Here is an 18,777-nt window from a genome sequence, read left to right as displayed (position 1 = left end):
CTGTGGCAACGCGCCGGAAGCTGGTACGTCAAACTTCCGCTGGAATTGCGATTGCGGAGGGACGCGTGTGCGATCTAAAGTTATTCCATAGCGTTGTTTCGATTTTTCTTCAAATGAATTTTTTACCAGTATGATCTGATTGCATGCTGTTCGTCGCAAAATCACGGCAGAATGGATCTTGTACAGCGAGTGTTCACTTTCCTTACATTTTTCGTCTGTTGCGGGTGCTTGGCGTTTTTGACAGTTTCGCTGGCGACTCAAGAATGGATCTCTGCAAAGCCGTTTATGTTGGTGTACGTCACTAATGATTCGATTCCGCAGAGTGAAAATGAGGGAAAATTCAGAGGAGAGGTAACGTTTGGTCTCTTCCACGGTAAAAAAGTACTCAATTATGGACTGGGTCCCAGGCATTCAACTTTCAGCCGTAAGTACTCATGATTCACAGTTAGGCCTATTTCCTCGTCCTTAAAGTTTTTCAGAAACAATGATCGTACCGATCTAAACTAGATTATATAGAAACTCGTGCGTTCGAACGATGTTCGTGTGACGAGCCTATGCCTGTACTAACTGCTGGACTGCGGCACTTCTGGCAATACCATGAGTGACCTATTGTGTCAGAATTGGAGCATCAGTTTCAACAGCGTTATACTTGCAGTTTTCTGGATTTGTCGACAGTCATGTTTATGCTATGGTCACTCTGCTTAATATTACCACTGCAATTAACTTTGTGCACGTAATTTCTTGCTTCAGCTCAGAAATGGCATTGGTTAAACTGCTACCTTCTATACACTTCCCACTCTTGACCTTCTCACGCGAGTCTGTCTTAACAAAATGATATTTCTTTTCCTCCTCACCCTTGGCTACTGACTTTCTCTGCACAGTACCATCAGACTGTTCACTGCATGATACTTGCCATATTCTCCAACGAGATGGATGTGTCTATGAAACGCTAACGTCTGACTTCTGGACGGCTTTTCTGCACACGGTGGGTCAAAGACGCTTTAGCTTCATTACACATTTACTACGCATACTACACTAACAGCATGAGTTGAGCATTTTACTCCATGTTTGGCAAGTTTTAAGTTTGGGTATCCTCTTTATTACAGTGAAAGAAGAGATGACCAAGAACCCCACACTGATGATATTTGCGCTGTGGTTGGTCACAGTACTAGGTATCTCTTTGGCCATAATATTTGGTCTCGTGAGCTGCATATTTGCGGTCATTAACTCAGTAATGACGCCAGTTGAGACTGTTACGGGCCGAGTGGGTCTTTACCTGTGGAATGGAGTTGGAGGTAATTTATTTGTCATCTGTACTATGATGGAATTAGTTTCTCGTGAGCTGCATCTTGCGGACATTAATTGTGCCAATTGTTTTAGTTGGTTGACGTTCCATACTTGTGGGCGCGTCTGGTATGGCAAGAGAAGCAATACAATGCAGACATGCTGTTTGTCTTGTTCGCTTGAACATGCAGTAATTTCAGTAAAGTTAATGTAATACACAGGGTACTCCAAAACGTATTTCGAACGCTTGTTACTTTATGAAGTGTTTCCTATCCAAATCTGCTTTAGTCAAATTATTTCGTTTTGCCAGCCAAAGGCACTCTTTCAAAGGTACACATGGCCATTGTGTTTTCACAGACCTAGTCAGTGACAAGATTCTGCAGAATGAATTGTTTCTGGCTCTGTCTTACATTATCGTCTTTGTTGATACACTTGTCTGTGGAAATATGGTGTAGTGCCCTAGTACATGCAGGCTGATGATACATCACAAGGACAGTTAGCTTCTATTCTGCTCAGGCAGAATTATGACAGTGGTAGAGCCAGGTTGTACTTCTTCCAGTTTGCCATAACTAAAACATCAGTTCCCAGACCAAGTTTTGTCCTGTCTACGTTAACTGTTGCGGAAATGCTGAGTGCTGCAGGTAAGCTCTAGTTTTGAACCTCAGTTGCAAAGGATACAAGATATGTGGCCTGCATTCTTGCAATTGAGGTTCAAAACACTGAGTTCTGAAACGCAACATTTTTCAAAAATTGCAGTTAGTGTATTGTAAAAAAAAAAGTGATTTAGAAAGGGAATTAAATGAGAAAAGGAATTAGTTAAGGCTGGTGAGAGTGCGCAAATCATGATGGTGATAAGTGGCACCGCTTTTGTGTTTATTTTTTCTGATTTTGACCCATCTAATTTGTGCCGTATAATGTATTCGATTTCTTTGCTCCAATTTGTATGTATGGTATGCATATGTTTAAGCTTCTCTCATTTCCAGTGTGATGTTTCTACTTGTCTTCCCAAACTGTGTTTGCATGGGTAAAAACAAGTTTGACATCAAAATATAGTGAAATGAATGAAATGGCAGTGAAAAGAGCTGTATAAAACAAGTCACAAATAACGTCACGTGGCAATGCTCCTCATGTTGGTTAGTGGTGTCGGCCGACTCGGACCAGCTACAAAGTTGGTCATCGTTGATGGATACAGATAATCCTATTTTCAGCACCTTAGGGGTACTAGTAAAAGATAGACGGTGGAGGCTACATGGATAGGTTTTGCAACTGAACTAGCAGTTTGACTACCGTAGCATTATCCAACCAAAAATGGTTGCAGGTACACACAATATGGGCAACACCGGTTCAGTGTGGACTTGTGATCTGCCAGGATCATTTCCTGGTCATGAGTGTTTGCCTCATTGTTCGGTTTCAGTTGTTTTTGCATAACAAAAGTTGTTGGTGCGTATCTGTGTACGTGGGAATCGTACTGAACTTGAGATGATCACACAACAGAGAGGTAGACAGGACAAGCGCACGGTGGAACTGTTTGTTTACTGTTTTTAAATGAGCAGAGGCACAAGGAGCAAAGTTTTTGCATGTGGCACTTTGGATTTCATTTCAGTTTGTGAAATATCCTTGCATAAAAGGCCATAGGGCAGTACAAAGGTCTGCAGAAAGCAGAATAATGTGCTTATTCCATCACCTCTCATTTTTTTTGTAGCCCTTTTCTGTCTGACTGCCATCATAGCCTGGGTGGTGCAGTTCTACCTCAAGTTACAGAGAAACGTCATGACAGTGGAGGAGCAACAGGACAGGTGGACCTCGGACGGAAGGGCTTCCTTGGGTTACAGCTTCTACTTCCTCGTCGTCGCTTTGGGCCTGTTCTGCGTCAATATCTGCATCCTTGCCATTACGAGCCTCCAGCCCTGGGAGTGGAAAAAGCCGAAACGCATTGCGCCCAAGAACCCAGAGGGGGTCATAATGCTCTACTAAAAAATGCAATCATGGTTACAGCCAGTTGACCCGTGAGATAACATCTCCTAACCTGCCATAGGGTTAGTACAAACATTAGAGGTTGTTTGTACTGGAGTAATGCAGAAACCACTCTTAGAGAAGCGGTGTGACGCAGTGTCAGCCAAATCCGGTTCCAGTGGCGGATCCAGTGGATTTCACTCTCTCCCCTCCCCCAAACCGAGGGTCTGGATCCGCCCCTGGCTGGTTCCCCCCGTGATATTCTGCAGCAATAAAAGAGATGAAAACAGATAGATGTCTCTTGCAAAGCTAGTGGGCATGGATACTGTGGCCCCCACCTTATGAATATGTATGTGAATGAAAAGAGGAACTGAAAGTTACTTATTGCTGGTGGCAATGACAATGAAGCTCCCTCTTGGTTGGAACCAAGATGGCGAGCCCTCAGCAGTTCAAAAAGTCCTTGTCAAATGATAGCATTGAGCTTGGTTGAACTTCTCCAAGATGCCACTCTACTCTTTGTACAAACCCTATGCATTCAGCTGTCAATGAACGAGGGTAACATTGTAATTCACGCGAACGTGTTACTGATCCCACTCGAGTTACACACCAAAGGCCAATCTCTTATATTTATAGACCTGCTGGTGGGTGCCATATGAGAAAATGTAAAGGTTATTAACCTTCATTGTTATCTACCATGTGTGTGTGTCGTTACAGTTTGTACTTTTTTTTTTTGTTCTCCTTGATGTGAGTTACTCATTTTGTGTGTGTGCACGTCGATTCACCTTGGATTTGTGTGGACGTTTTCTTGTTGTATAGTTTTCTTGCTAGATGTACGTGCAGTGATGACAACAGTGTTGTCTCCATCCTAATGGTGTCCAACTGGTTGTCCCGATACCCCGAGCTGGAGCATATCACTCTGGCTCTGAGCCGGAGGAATCGTGCAGAAGCTGAACGCGACAGGCTTGAGTAGAGGAGACTAGACGACGAAGTTCAGAACATGGCAGGCATATTCGAACAAGCACTACTCAGTGGAAGCTGGCGCAGTCATGTGACTGGAGCCCAGCCAGATTTCGGAACGGCTGCCACGGCATTGCAGAGCTCGGAGCACTCGGAAGAAACTAGTCAGACACCATTAGTTGCACAGGGCGCTGGAGTTAGGACAGCACACTGCCTTTTGTCCTTCGTGCTTCAATGTAAAGCGCACACATTCCACCTCTACATTCCATATCACTTCGGTATGCTACAAATGTTGCAAGCAATTTAAACCATCTATTTGGCACATTTTATGTTAAGAGCACACACCTGCATTCAGTTTGTTACTCAACTGACCACTTCACTTATGCAACTACATAAAGCCTACTGAGATTTTTGTTCCAAGGCTTTCTTTATAGTTGCCTACTATCCACAGCTTATATGTGTAATAGAGAGACCAGACACGCATTTGCGACACTTTTTATGGACAGACCAAGAGAGCAAACTGTGTTGATGATCAATATGCACAGTTGCAGTGTGACCATGTGATATGCAAAAATACAATGGACAACAGAGATATGGTACTCAGTCGTTTTCTCAGTACAGAAATGGCTACTCTGTTCGGATACAATGACCAGTTTTAGATGTAGTGGTGAAGCACCATCTGTTACCTGCATGAACACCTTCTCTAGATGGTATAAAATTCTAAATATGACCATGTCAAAATTTTATTGAAGAATAAAATTTTTTCTTTACGATACTCATCTCACTCCAAGCATCGTACAAGGAAATAGTGCATAAAAACAAACAAACAAACAAACATGCAGACAGAAGGTCACAGCACAATAACCTCAAACTGGATGTTTTTTGGGGAAATTTGCACCATAAGTTTTCTGTAGCACTTCGTCACAGTGCATTTGTGAATGTCAAAAATTTCTGGTTCACTTGCAGCAATAGTAAATGAGACATGCATTGCCTCATTCGAGAAATAAATAAGCTGAAACCAATCACCACACCTCGTTCTGTTGGACAAAACCAGTCACTTACATTTTTCATACACGTCCCCTATACCAAATACTTAGCAATGCTTCTCCTTGAGCAAACAAACAAACAAAAAATATATATTGCAGTGTAGCCTCATGCCAAAAAAAAAAAAGCATTCACAAACATAAAAACAGTAAAATTGCAACTTAAAAATTGCCAATGTCCGAGCACCAAAAAAGAGCAGTGGACAGTTAGTGGACAGTGGCAAGTGATGGCAGTGTAGATAACTTGTAATGGATATTTACAAGGTAATGGTCGTGCCAGAATTTTTTTATTTTGTGTCCTCATTGGCACTTTTTCTACGTCACGGTGAGTGAGAAGAATACTGCTTTACATGTTGACTCGAGGTTGTATGAGGAGCCTTAAAATTTTTTTGAGGAACGAGCACAGAGGCCCCTCCCTTTAAGCGAGCCACCAGACTTGGAGCGAGCTCTGAACTCTTTCAGTTCAGTTTCATGGTCTTTGTGCCTCATTGGCACATACATTTCTGGAACGCAGAAGCTCTGGAACAAAATAGGGGCATATGAAATTTTACCCTTCTGCAAGCAGTTGTGTTTCCTAGTTGAGTAATTCTGAGGTCCAACCTACCTTGAAGCCTTCAAAAAATGCCTTGTACCCCCCTTCCAGGACGTATATTTCAGGATATTTCAACTTCGGATACATTTCGTTGTGCATCTGCCGATCCATGTTCCTAAGAAAGCGAGACCTGGGAAGGAACAAAGGACGCTATCTTCATGTGGCCACAACCAAGGACGGCAAACACAGAACTCAAATCGCAATATGACCTCACAGTTGGAACAAGCATTTTCCCTGCCACCAATTCTACAGTGAACGCCTGATATCATGGATGCACTTAGAATACCGAACAGGAATAGTGTGTGTGAATTGTGAATGGCTGGTTCAACACACTAAAGCAAATACATCATTGTACAGCCATCTCAGGTGGTATCTCATTTGTGTGGCCGTGAGCGTGAATAGACATGACATCATTGTGGTGCAATGTGTTATGCACGTGATAGTGTTCAGACCTTTCACTAAACTGGGGTTATCATAATGCACGGGCCTCCGATTCAAATCGTTGACTAGGAACCACAACGTGAAGGGCCGCGCGGAAAAGAAATGACCGTACGTAGTGACCATGAAATATCTTAGTATGCCATACATTAAAAATATACACCAAAAAACAGGAGCAGTATGGTTATTGTGGAGTAGATGGTGTATGGGGAATTCATTACTGAAAGGCTCTGCTCAAAAGCTGCTTCTCCAAATCGAGTACTAATATGAAAAACTATTAAGAAAAATATGCAGTTCACAACGATTATGACAACGTTCAGAAGCACTGAAATTATCTCCTATTTACACACTGTATTCTTGCCTTTGCAAGTTTGCAAGAGTTTCAATTTGGCATGTCATCTCTGCTTTTGTAATGCTTTAGTATTTCGCTCAGTGCAAGAATTAAGATGAGGCCACTTTAATCCTCACAATAGTTACAATGGCTGTCGTGCAAGTGCTCATGTGCATATCTTCTGCCTGGCATAGACAGGTGCAGCAGTACACCATGCAAGGGTAAAAACAATGCTGGAAAAACTGGTTTTATTCCTAATTCTCAATTACTTTTTTCATAGGGTAGCTACGTTTTGTTTACGGTACCATATTGGATCAACCTCAACTTGGGCGCTTAAATGCTGGTACTTTTTTTAATTCCCCACACATTAAACGCAGCCCGAATGGAAGGCCAATTGACGTGGGAGAATCGTGCCGTTCGATTCGGGGGCGATCACCACAGATATCTCGGAATAACACGAGAGTTAAGTGTACAGGTCCCGACAAAAGTTTACGGAATACGCGAGCGGTGTATTTTCTCCTCGGTACGACACCCTAGCGGCATGCGGAAGCTGGCGAAATCAGGCCAGTTCACTGCCTCAGAGGGGTGGACGACTGCGCTCTTAGCGACACACAGCGGGAGTTTCGGTATGATTACTGTTGTATATGCCCGCGAAGTGAGTTGGATTTAACTGTTGTGCTCGTCAACAACTCGTGACTCACTTCAGTTGTTTATCAATCAATCAATTATCAATGTCAGCGCCAATTGTTTGAGCACGTCAAGCGTCGTCCATAATAAAGCAACTGTTTACCAGATACTTTTCTTTCTCTTGTCTACATATCATGGCTTTCCAATAAAAGCAATACACTGTAAAGTGTTGCCACTATGATTCATCCTTGTTATCACGATGATAGCGGCGAGCTCCCTGTCTCAACAATCGTTGAATCACGTGTTGTTGGCGAGCACAACAGTAAAATCCAACTCACTTTGCGGGCACATACAACAGTCCTCTGTCGCTAAGAGCGCAGTCGTCCACCCCTCTGAGGCAGTGAACTGGCCTGATTTCGCCAGCTTCCGCTTGCCGCTAGGGTGTCGTACAGAGGAGAAAATACACCGCTCGCGTGTTCCGTAAACTTTTGTCGGGACCTGTACCTAAAGTGTTGCGCCCAGAACACTGATTGGGAAAAACAGAAACTAAAGGGGGACTAAAATGCAAAAACAATGTGCTCTCAAATGAAAGTTTGTGTTTCAATTAGTACAATTCAAAGAAAAGTAGTTCACACAACGCTACCGTTTAGAAGGAAAATGCAACGAAAACAGGGCTGCCTTTGGCGGGAACGAATGAGATCCCCAGTAAAAACAAATTTGAACATAAAACAAAAACATATTTGTAAAAACATAGTGCGCGTTGCGAAGTGGATTGCTCCAGATTGCACCAGGACTGCTCCATGGCATGGACTAAAAACGCTGACGCACGAGCTGAAGCGGCGTTCACTCCTTAGCACCGAAGCAAGAAAGAGTCTGGTATAACTGTGATTGTAGCTTCGTAACAGTTTTGAATTATGACGACATGTGTGGAATTAACATAGCATGTAACGTAATTTGAGTGAACTCGTTTTACATTTTAGTGCCCCTTTAAGGTGGGAGAACTGCTGAATATGCAACATCCATCAGCCGCTCAGCGTTGTAACGAGTGACGACAGCCTGCACTATCCTATGTGATCCTAAATCATCCTATGTTGGCGCAGTATTGTCATTTAAGCTCTGTAAGGTAAGAACTACCACCACCACTGCCTTTAAATAACAGAATTTGTCTATTCTCATCTATTTGCCTATATTCTATTTGTCTATACAAAAAGGGATTTTTACACAAGTCAGATAAATAACCACCTCCCGATAAATTAACTGATGAATTGTGGCTAATTTCTGCAGACTAGGATGGCGGCTGGATTAATGCTCCACGCAGTCATTTGTCATAGCAGAAAAGAGGGCTCATGTTTACAGAGCAACCAATCAGTTCTGTTTCCAATACAGAATGCAACACAGTATGCTATGTTGGAATGCTATTGCTATGTTGTATGCTATTCAGTATGCTAATTGTAGGAAAGGAAAAGCATTTTGAACACTTACATTTTGGGGCCACGTTCAGATGAAAATTCACAGTGGAACACGAGCACTTTCTGCTCTTGGTTGGTCATCTTTTCGGGCAGAAGACACGACATTAAGTCTTCACGCGTGTAGATATTTACTGCGCCCTGCGATAAGCAAACATTAATTTATAGCGACTAAAGTAGCTCTGAAAATAGAAAACAAAATGCTCTTACACTGATATGTCCCCCTTCATATTCGTACGGATATCGGCAATCGATCACAGCATACTCTTTCACGGAATGGTTGTATTTTCCTTCCAAGACTTCGGCTAGCTGAAATATGAGGAGTGAGGTATGAGAACCAAGGCAATGGGTCACTGGATATTAAACACTGGACTAACTAAAAGTACTACAAACTAAGGTAACTAACACTAAACTGCCATGTTCTGTGGCATATACAGTCGCTCACATATTCCTCAGAAGATCCTACTCAATGTACATGGTTCACATGATTTACATGTAATGAAGTTACACATTCACCACTGCAATTGTGATCACGCCATCCTAAAATTCAAAACTGCGTCTGCTGATACAATCTCAATCACAGGAGATGAGTGCACAATATTTTGAAAGACATTACCGGGTGTCTAATCATTTGAGAAGTTAACTACATGTTCTTCTGTAAAAATGGCTAGCCTCAGCACAAATTGTGGCCCTGCATGAAGGCTGTACAATTCCATTACATGTTCTCTCCCTGTGATAACCCAAGATGCACCAGCTCCTTACTGAAGCCCTCAAAAACAAGTTCCCAAAAAATACTGAGATATGGACTAACCGTCACTGGTGAGATCATTTTAAGGTCATCGTGTTTGCCTTTCATCAATGGCAGTGCATAAGGCTGGAAAAGAAAATACAATTAGCACCACCAGCTCCCTTCAGGCACACTCAGGCTGCTGCCTTGGGTTTGATAGCACAATCAGAGTACCCTCTCAGAGTACACAGTTAACAAATTATCTATTGATTGAGACCCTATTGATCGTTCTGACCCTCAGGGCACTGAAGATTCTGCAGGCACTAACGTAAAGTGCTCTACATGTGCTTGCGATGCCCAACACACCCCCACTTCATATATCCGAACGCTTTCACATTAACCACGTTACCAGGACAATAACGAAATGAAAACGCACCTTTGAAAAATCTCCTATAAGATCTGGCTGCTGTTCAGCTGTTAAGGAAACCAGGAATCCATCAGTACCATTTAGTGCCACATTTACTTTTCCTGCATTATATATGATCAGCATATACTCACACTTCTGTAGTGCAAGTTTGATTGATGCTTCATTCTCAGAATGGCATCGCTGAAGGGTGATCACCTTTGTTGTGCAGCTTGGCTGAAATATAGCGTAGCCAGGTACAGAATGTAGTCAATGAAGTCATTGAGCCCAAGATGTATTACTGACCTCACTGCAGCTCATAACCCTCTGGAAACTGTCTGATTTTGGGCGCTTGACCAATAAAGAGGAGGAGCATCCCTCTCCAGGTGACACAGGACGCTTGAAGGGATTCTTTATGGAGACGTTGCAGTTCAGCACGGACTCTAGGGAACCAAGAGGCGTTGACGGAGTTCCTAGCTTGGTTACCGGAGGGCAGTTCAGCCGTCTGGGTGGACTTGACACCTGATAAATACGGGACATACCTTGTTTTGGGTTGCACACTTTCGGTACTAATTCCGTTCGAAATTCAGTGACAACTGCTTAGCACTATTATGTGACAAGGAAGGAGAGCTGAAGGAGATATGATGTGCATGACCCTCATTAAGCACAGATTTTGAAATTGGAAGTACTGTAAAACCCGCATGATTCGCATTTTGCAAATTCAAAAATTATAAGGATACGCAAAAAATTTCTAGCACAGTTTGTCTACACTTCGAAAATGATACAATCTCAAACTTTATTTTCTCTAGTCGCTATAGTGTCGCTAGTAAGCCCCATATGAACTTTCATTACCAAATAAATATGTGCAACACCACTTGTGGCTAATACATGTCTATATGACGGCTCTAATTAAATTTTAAAAAAAGCAATGATTTAGGTGCAGCAGACGAAATCGTGAAATGAGAAATGGCGATAGCAACTCCAATTGCTGCCATTGATATGAGTATATATGATAGAGCCTGAAGCTTTCGGGAAATATTTTTTTCAAAATTCGGGGGGTAAAAATCGGGTAAATAAACGTGTGCACTAAACGTGTGCACGTATGCGAATTCGGGTGAAAAAACTCCCGGTATGCTAAATTCGTGGAGAAATCGGGCTGAGTTGCTCAAACTGTAATGGTCTGGTACAAACGGTGATGTAACTGCATTTGCTGCCAAACAAGTAAGTTCATGCATTCCTACAGACATCCCAGTGGGGGCAATTTGCCGGGTGAAAATCTGGTTTCACCATAAAGGGTGAACCTTCAATTCGGGGTGCAAATTCGGGGAAGAATCGGGTTAAACCCTGAAACTTCAGGCTCTATATATGAGTAATATCCGCTACAAAGATGCGCTTTACACTGAACTGTAGAACACCATGTCGTTTATAAGTGAATAAAGTCGTGAGCCCTGGCTGGGTTTAGTGGCCGGAAAATACATTCCGAATTCATGGAAAAATTTGGCTCCCAAAATTGCTTTGGCTCAAGTTTTCTTGCAGGAAAAGGAAGTTCACTAATGTCTCCCTAATAGAATATGCATCCTGAATTACCTAAGTTTCAGTTAATGTTTCACTTCAACTGCTTCAATGCTTGCTTCGTGCATATATGATACACGCACAAACGCGATACTCACAGTTTCGTCTTCTGATCCAAGCATTAGGCGCCGCCGTATTTGTTCCTTGCTGTTCTCGGGCGAGCCCTCGCTGTACACATGAAACGACGGAGTACCCACTGATTTTTTAGGAACTGACGCAGACAGTGGAGCACTGTATAGTGGGGCACTGAGGAGGTCGTTGTATCTGGGAGGCATGTGAGATTCCACATCCTGAAAGTGGCCCGCATTGCAAATAAGCCTGCATTTCCGTGGTATTCCACAGTGCCTTTCTGGTCCATACGCAATGAGGACTTTCCTAGTACCATTTGCGTTAAGATATAATCAAGAGCTGAATGCATTTACTGCAGACAATACACAGGGTGAATTCAGCAAAGGCTACACATTTCTATAGGGTCGTAAAAGAGTCGTCATTCACCCAAAGCTTTACCCTTATTTTTTTTTTCAAATGCTATCACTTTGTAGATAAAAACTGCCCGCTGTCTGCCATACGTTCATAGCACCATGAGTGGCGCTGCCTAGAGACGAAGCACAACCAGTTGAACCAGATACAGGGTTTCAAGGCAGCGCCACCTATACACGGTGACTTGAACGTGAAGCAGAGAGAGGAAAACATGGCAGTATACGCTATAGGAAACTTTTTTCTACAAAATGATACTGTTTAAAAAAATAGCGATAAAACTTAGCGATAGCGACAAATTACTGTAAGTGTGCAAAGTTTGAAGCTCCAGGGACTTCACCTTCTATTTTTACGACGGGATCGAAATGTGTAATCTTTGCTAGATTCACCCTGTACATTGTTGATCATCTTCACAAATGAGATATTGTATCTTATATTGCAGAATGACATTCAGGCACTTCATACTGCACTAGTTCGATTGGAGAAGTTACTTTCTTCTGCTTTAGGTAAGGCGAATTCTGCTAGCCATTGTGGTGCAGAAAATGTTACACTGGCTCGAGCATGCACGCGGCTACTTCAATCCGTCACGTTGCATTGGCCCTTCTGTCCGCTCTTCGTCAGTTTCTAGGCTGGACCGCCACCGGCACACACTGCAGTGCACAAAAACGACCCGCGGAATTCGCCAATAGTGCAAATTGTTTGCAAAATTATGCTGCACTTACAGTACGAGTATTTAAGGAGAAGCGCAAACGACACTTTCTACTGTCCCTTCAGAATTAGGTCCAGGATAGGCTTACGCTCATTACCTGTCCCTGGAAAAATTCCTCGAGTGTCGTAGGAAATCCATCCTCACTATCCCCAGTTGCCAGAAATGAACTGCGTGCGCTGCTGGCTGCAGGTAGGCCAGACTCCCAACTAGTCTGCTAAAAAATACACGCAAGAACAATAGCACCGGTCAAGAGCAATGTCCGCAACCAGCCGATCTTTGAACCCCACCTTCTGCGACATGCTGTCATCCTTGCTGGACATGGACGAACCGTCCAACCTTCGAATTCCTTCGTCGCTGCTGGCGCAGCTGGCTTTCGATTGCCGAAGATCGCCGAAGGAGTCGAACACGTACCCGAAGGCGTCAAGCGCATATCTGTTATCAGTGTGCTTCAGAAAAGGAAGCAATAAGGCAGTATGAGTTCCTGTACCTGTAGCATACGAACAGCCGATGCGAAGCAAAACTGTTACATACCAGCTCGATTGGACAGCCACTGTCTTCAGAGTTTTGTCGCGAAGGTTGCGATATTAATGGAATGCTAGGCTTGGCTTTTGGAGGTGAATATGGAGAAGAGCTTGTTGGTCCCTCCGTTGAACCAGGGAGGTTCTCCTTGTCAAAGGAACCCTCATTCTGCATTCAAAAAAGTTTGTACCATTACACTTGTGCATGCTTGTGTGCGTGCTTCTTGTGCATATACAATTCTACTTGTGTTACACACTTTTACAATATTATGGTGTATATGGGAAAATATGGCATATTAATATAGCAAAAATATATGGAAATTTGCTCAAAATACAATATACAGTGAACCCTCATTAATATGACCCCCGATAATCTGACATAAGTGCTTTGTGACCATACTCTTGGGGAACAATGCTGTGAAACCTCTGCAAATCCGCCCCCGTTAATATGACAATTCCGCATTATGACCGAAATTTTCGGGAACGACCATGGTCATAATAATGAGGGTTCACTGTAAAGGATCGCAATATCGTGACAATCTCGATTAAAACCTTTTTTATCACATATATCACGGACATACAGGCATTCCTCGAGGGCATTATCTTTTCCCACAGAGTTACATTTCAGAACGTGTAGACCATGAGTATAAGGTTGAACCCTATCGTTTTCATATGTCCATTTTTAGAAATTCTTTTTTTCCTAAAACAGTTGAGGAATGGAATAGACTTCCACGAGATCTTGTTTTTTCCCCCAAGTGCCATTTTTTGTGAAAAGTGCATGCATGTGAACTTTTGTGATTGTGTTGTTAAGTTATCTCCTCTCCCCTACACAATGCCACTTAGGTGGAGCAGTAGGGTAGTGTAAATAAATAAATAAATAAATAAATATGAAAGCACAGGGTCGCATACATCCCCCACCTCAATCGGTTCTCCTACAGAGTTGATAGAGCTCCTGCAACAGGTGCACGTATCTTACAAAACCAAGCCACTTTAGGCAAAATAACTTCAGGAGGCAAAAATGCGCGACACATATCGACCGTTTCCAACAAACCAGGAACTACGATTGGCACAAAAAAAAAAAAAAAAATCCTCTCCTCCAAGCTGGGTATTAGCGAACATTCGTCAGAGTCCATCAAGTGGTTAACTTCATTCTTTGTAGCCCCATATACCAGCGTAACATTTATGCGAAAAAAGTTCATATCAAGGCACACACAAAGACTGCCGGAGACGTAAACAACGCCCGGGCAACGCCTCCATGGCTGGCCGTCGTGAATATATGCTCGCATCGCGGCTTCCTGTGCAAAAGTTTCACCACATCATGTAACACATTCAACCACAACAGTAGATCGATAATAGAGTCCTGCATCGACGCTCTTTTTCTCCCCCTGAACACATTCGGACTCGATACGCAACATTATTCGAATGAGGAAATATCGTTGAGGGGCCTTCCCTACCTGTTCGCGCACAAAACCAGCTACGCAGAGACGGAAAGCCCTAGCTCGACAACGAGCCTGAGCCCAGCTTGCAGGCCCCATGGGTCAGCGAACAATGCAGCCAGCCAGCCGCCGTCGTCGTCGAGGGGCCCGGCAGCTGTGGAATTGCTGCTCGCGGGACGCACCCGACCATGGCCAGTTTATGTCCCGAAGGGGATAACGCCCTCAAACCCGGTTTGGCGCGCGGGTTTTCGTTTCATTCAGAGGCACTGCCCTCACAGAGACACTGTTCACCTGCGCTGCTGGTGAAGCCAGTGAAGCCTTTCTGTTCGGGTTGCTATGTCGCGAAAAGAACTGTTTTATTCGGTATACTTATTGTATTGTCGGTATTTTTTTTATATCGCTATTTTATTGTCCGAAAGCAGTAGACTTCAGAGAGGCACTGACTTATGGGTTATTTTCGAACCACAACCAATTGTGAGGATTGTGTTGTTTTTGTCCTATGTTTGTTCTATGTTTGTCTCACTACAGCGGTCCAACTGGTCATTTTGGATTCTGGCAATTGTTTTCTCTGGATTATGTCGCCCTTGTCGAATGACTCCTACGGCAGAAGGTAAATGATTACATTGAATGGTATCCACATGTTCGGAGCAGGTGAAGATAACAAGGATAAGTATAGCGATAGAAGCTTGAATGGAAGAACAAAATGCATCGAAATTGCACTAAAGTCCGTTAACGCTTCTGGAGCACGGCGTTACTTGTAGCGTTTTTTTAGCTCGCGTGCGCATGAAAGCGGCAGCCCGCAATGCGAGCGACACGCCGAAAAGAGTTCGCTAAGTGATGCGCACGAGTTCATCATAACGAGCCAACGACCAATAAAGTGACAACACTCTGAGGGGGCGTAGCTCAAGCCGGTGTGAAGTTCCTTCGATGGCATAAGGAAAAGTAAAGAAGCTTGTGTGACCGAGAGCAGTGCATATGGTTTTGCATGTTACGGCTATAATGGCATGCAATCAGTTGTGCCTCCCACAAGCTAACTATATACACGGTGTTTGCTCTAACGTGTCTAGAAATTTTTATTTAAAGCGAGCGATAAAAGAGGAACGAGCGCTACTTTTCAGCTACTTGAGTAAGAAACAGGTGCTACTAGTGAAGCAGTACCTGTTTCTTACTCAAGTAGCAGAAAAGTACCACTTGCTTTTCTTTTATCGCTCGTTTTAGATACAATTTCTGGACACGTTAGAGCAAACACCCTGTATACACACATATACAGGGTTTCTCAGTTAAATCCCCGGGCTGTATAATCTACATTAAATGAGGCTAGAATCAAAATGAAATCCGATTTTTTCAGCATGCTAAATACACATTTTTGAGGGTGTAACAGGTTGGTCAACCAGCGATAGGGCTGGCTCAAGAGGTAAAAACTGTTTATAAAATACCAATAAATGCGACATCATTGTTCCTTACAAGCTGCTAAATCGGTCTGAACCGAAGAATGATGGAAATCGCCCTCGTAAAGGCATTGTATAACAGGAAGTTGGCTGGTTGTACTGAAGTGTCACTCACAGAGAGGCAATCCACTTCCGAACCCGATAGAATGAGTCGCCGAGCGGGTGCCGGAAGTGACTGACGCTTCCCAGAAAAGCAACAGCTATGTCGTAAGGAGCTGTTCTCGATTGCCCAGGAGTCGAATTTTGTTGCCGTGCGGCAAATCCATTAAAGCGACAGTCCAGAACAAACACTGCGGCTCAAAAAAAAATAAAAAATCGAAGATGACAGTCATTAATATATTAGTTTTGTGTTTGCATTGGATTCGCGGGCACTTGTTTTGTAGTCCTCCTTCCTGTAGTCCTGTAGTCAGTAGTTCCTTGGCGGATCCCGGTGTCTGTCCCGGTGTCGCAGATACGGGATACACTGCACAACTGCATTGCATAATTTTGTGAAACCATCCTCGGCTGCATTTACATTGTTCTCACACCTCCGAGACTTCTACGTGACAGTATTGCGATGTACAGTTAGTACATATTCTGATCTTTGGGGCAATTCGAACACGTCGTCGCCCGGTTGTGCCTCATATGCACCAAATGCTCATAACCTCCAAACGCTCAAAACCTCCGAACGCTCATATGCACCGAAAAAAAGTTGGTGGTTTTGAGCGTTTGGTGGAAATGAGCAAGAGGGGAGAACCTGCTCACAAGCACCAAACGTCCAGAACATCCGAATGCTCATATGCACCGAAAGGCGGGCGACCACAAAGGCCGGGTCTTCCTCTCCCGCATTTGGAACAAGGTCATAGGGTGAGAAAGGTGGAATGAATGGCGATTACCAAGGCCGCTTAATGTGTCAGTTTAAAGTTTATGTAACAGCTTGGTCCTGCTTGTATGTAGCCAGAACGAATAGCGCCTTCTCGTTTGTGGATTTAAATTTGAGCTTTATTTTCATAGACATGGAGGCAGCCTATAGGACAAAAGACTTGATTCTAGCTCGAAAGGCACTCGGTTCCCAGGGCTGTAGCAACAAAGAGCGTGGTCCCCTCCGAACATATGTCCGGGTTCACTTACAGTGCAGAAGCTGGAATACGATATTTATATAGGGTTTATATTATGCATACATAGGCCTGCAGTGAACATTTGCGCAAAACCCTTCTTTCGAGCCTTGTTCTTCGCAAGTTGGTTAATCAATGCGTCATAGTCCAGAGATATGATAATCATGTTTTCGGTTGACTATACGAACTCAGAAAGCCTGACATTTCTTATGGTTAATTGAGCGCAGGATATTCTTGATCGGTCAGTTTCATTTTGCTGAGACTTCTTTCAGCATCAGCGACAGTAGCTGGTGTGGTCAGAAAATAGAATGCTGACGCAAATGCAAGGATTCAGATATATCTCCTGGAGGCTTTCTTGTATGTGTACGTTAAAAATTGTTTGGCGTCTCTTTGTTTGGCGTCCTCTTTTTTTCTCAATGACACGAAAGGATATTCCATTATAAGTTCGCCGCTGGCATCGATGTCTACCATTTTTACTTCAAAATTTTTGCTGCGATTCTCCAGTTCAAGTTCCCAGTGACGCTGCCCCAAGTTGTTAGCGTTTTACATAAATCCAAACAACTTTTACCACTCCACGAGTTGGTCGACAAAACAGAAGATATGGCCTGATCAGTGAGAATAAGAAAGAACTGAGATTTAAATTTTCGTTCTGCAGAAAGACGACTCTTCCTTTCTATTTATTTATTTTTTTTTCACTTTTAGGAGAAGGTAGCAGACATTGCAGAACTGCTTCATGATCTTGTCGCATTGTCTGTACTCCACAAAATAAAGAGAGGAACAGAAAGAACAGACGCAAATTGTACAATACAAGCGGTGCAGCAAATGGAACCGCTTTTATGTTCCTCATTAAATGCCGTGCAGCATTTATTGTTCATTAAGATTAATGTTAATTTTAAAAAGCATGTCTTCCAATTTCGAACAAATGAGGAGTGCGAATGATAGCACTTGATTGGCTATGATTCGGTTTATCAGATGTCCACAATGACGCTCCTGTATTTTTGGGCGCACGGAACCTCGCGGGACCATTTCTTCCGCCACGCAACCAGGGACCAATTTTTCCGGGACGAACTTTTCCGGGACTATTTTTTTTTCCGTAACTCCATCCAACATGCTCTACACATTCTCGCTCCTATAGTTATTCTACCTTCGGTCTGGAAGATGACTGGCTTGGTTCTTTGGATGATTGGTTTTCAACTCATTTCCGTTTGCCCACCGTGTTAGGCATTCAAGAACAACATTACTTCCTCTTATAAGTAGAACTCGGAAATTTACGTCCCAAAACCATGAAAATAGACAGATATTTAGACCAAAAAAAGAACCTAAACAGGCAAGAACATGCAAAAACAGACACGTTGTAGCACATGCCAAAACTACTTCTAATGTACGCTTCACGACGCAGACTTTATACTGTGGGACTGTAGCGAATGCTACAGAACCATTCGATGACGCCAGTGCCTGACTGCGACGCTGTGCAGCGTCAATCCTCCTTCCTGCACCGCTAGTTCAAGCTCACTGGGTGTTATCGTTGAACCTCTAGCATATATTCGGTTTAATGTTATTTCTTCAGTTTATTTTTACTACTCGTTTTCTTTTGTGTTTACTCGTTTATGTAGCTTAAGGCGCTATGGAGTAGACGGCGTTCCATGTTGATATCCGTTCATCGGCCACATTTTCTCTTACACGTTTTGTCAACCACGCTCTA

General features: G+C 43.2%; 2 protein-coding genes across 4 annotated transcripts in view; one reads left to right on the top strand and one right to left on the bottom strand.

The window, feature by feature from the left end:
• The first annotated feature begins 32 nt into the window (after positions 1-32).
• On the top strand, positions 33-3,528 carry LOC135377424 (clarin-3-like). Its single transcript, XM_064609814.1, has 3 exons — positions 33-424; positions 1,107-1,295; positions 2,987-3,528. Exons 1-3 carry the CDS (start codon positions 172-174, stop codon positions 3,256-3,258), a joined length of 714 nt encoding a protein of 237 aa, XP_064465884.1. The 5' UTR covers positions 33-171; the 3' UTR covers positions 3,259-3,528.
• A 1,977-nt stretch (positions 3,529-5,505) lies between these two features.
• Positions 5,506-18,777, bottom strand: part of LOC135377422 (M-phase inducer phosphatase-like) — a 48,261-nt gene continuing 34,989 nt past the window's right edge. Inside the window, exons 1-13 of one of the 3 annotated variants that reach the window (XM_064609813.1) lie at positions 14,552-14,753; positions 13,111-13,266; positions 12,867-13,025; positions 12,677-12,793; positions 11,492-11,683; positions 10,128-10,343; positions 9,977-10,058; positions 9,855-9,892; positions 9,503-9,565; positions 8,902-9,000; positions 8,708-8,832; positions 5,842-5,959; positions 5,506-5,756 (exon numbers count right to left, since the gene is read on the bottom strand). In XM_064609813.1, the coding sequence (XP_064465883.1) occupies positions 5,616-5,756; positions 5,842-5,959; positions 8,708-8,832; positions 8,902-9,000; positions 9,503-9,565; positions 9,855-9,892; positions 9,977-10,058; positions 10,128-10,343; positions 11,492-11,683; positions 12,677-12,793; positions 12,867-13,025; positions 13,111-13,266; positions 14,552-14,632 (1,587 nt within the window). In that variant the 5' untranslated portion in view covers positions 14,633-14,753 and the 3' untranslated portion in view covers positions 5,506-5,615. Of the gene's footprint in view, positions 5,757-5,841; positions 5,960-8,707; positions 8,833-8,901; positions 9,001-9,502; positions 9,566-9,854; positions 9,893-9,976; positions 10,059-10,127; positions 10,344-11,491; positions 11,684-12,676; positions 12,794-12,866; positions 13,026-13,110; positions 13,267-14,551; positions 14,754-18,777 lie in introns of those variants that run through there. The other 2 variants (XM_064609811.1, XM_064609812.1) reach the window with 2 other exon arrangements.

The sequence above is a fragment of the Ornithodoros turicata genome, chromosome 1 (genome assembly GCF_037126465.1).
Source record: "Ornithodoros turicata isolate Travis chromosome 1, ASM3712646v1, whole genome shotgun sequence".
Classification (NCBI taxonomy): domain Eukaryota; kingdom Metazoa; phylum Arthropoda; class Arachnida; order Ixodida; family Argasidae; genus Ornithodoros; species Ornithodoros turicata.
This window is presented reverse-complemented; position numbering and strand designations above follow the sequence as displayed.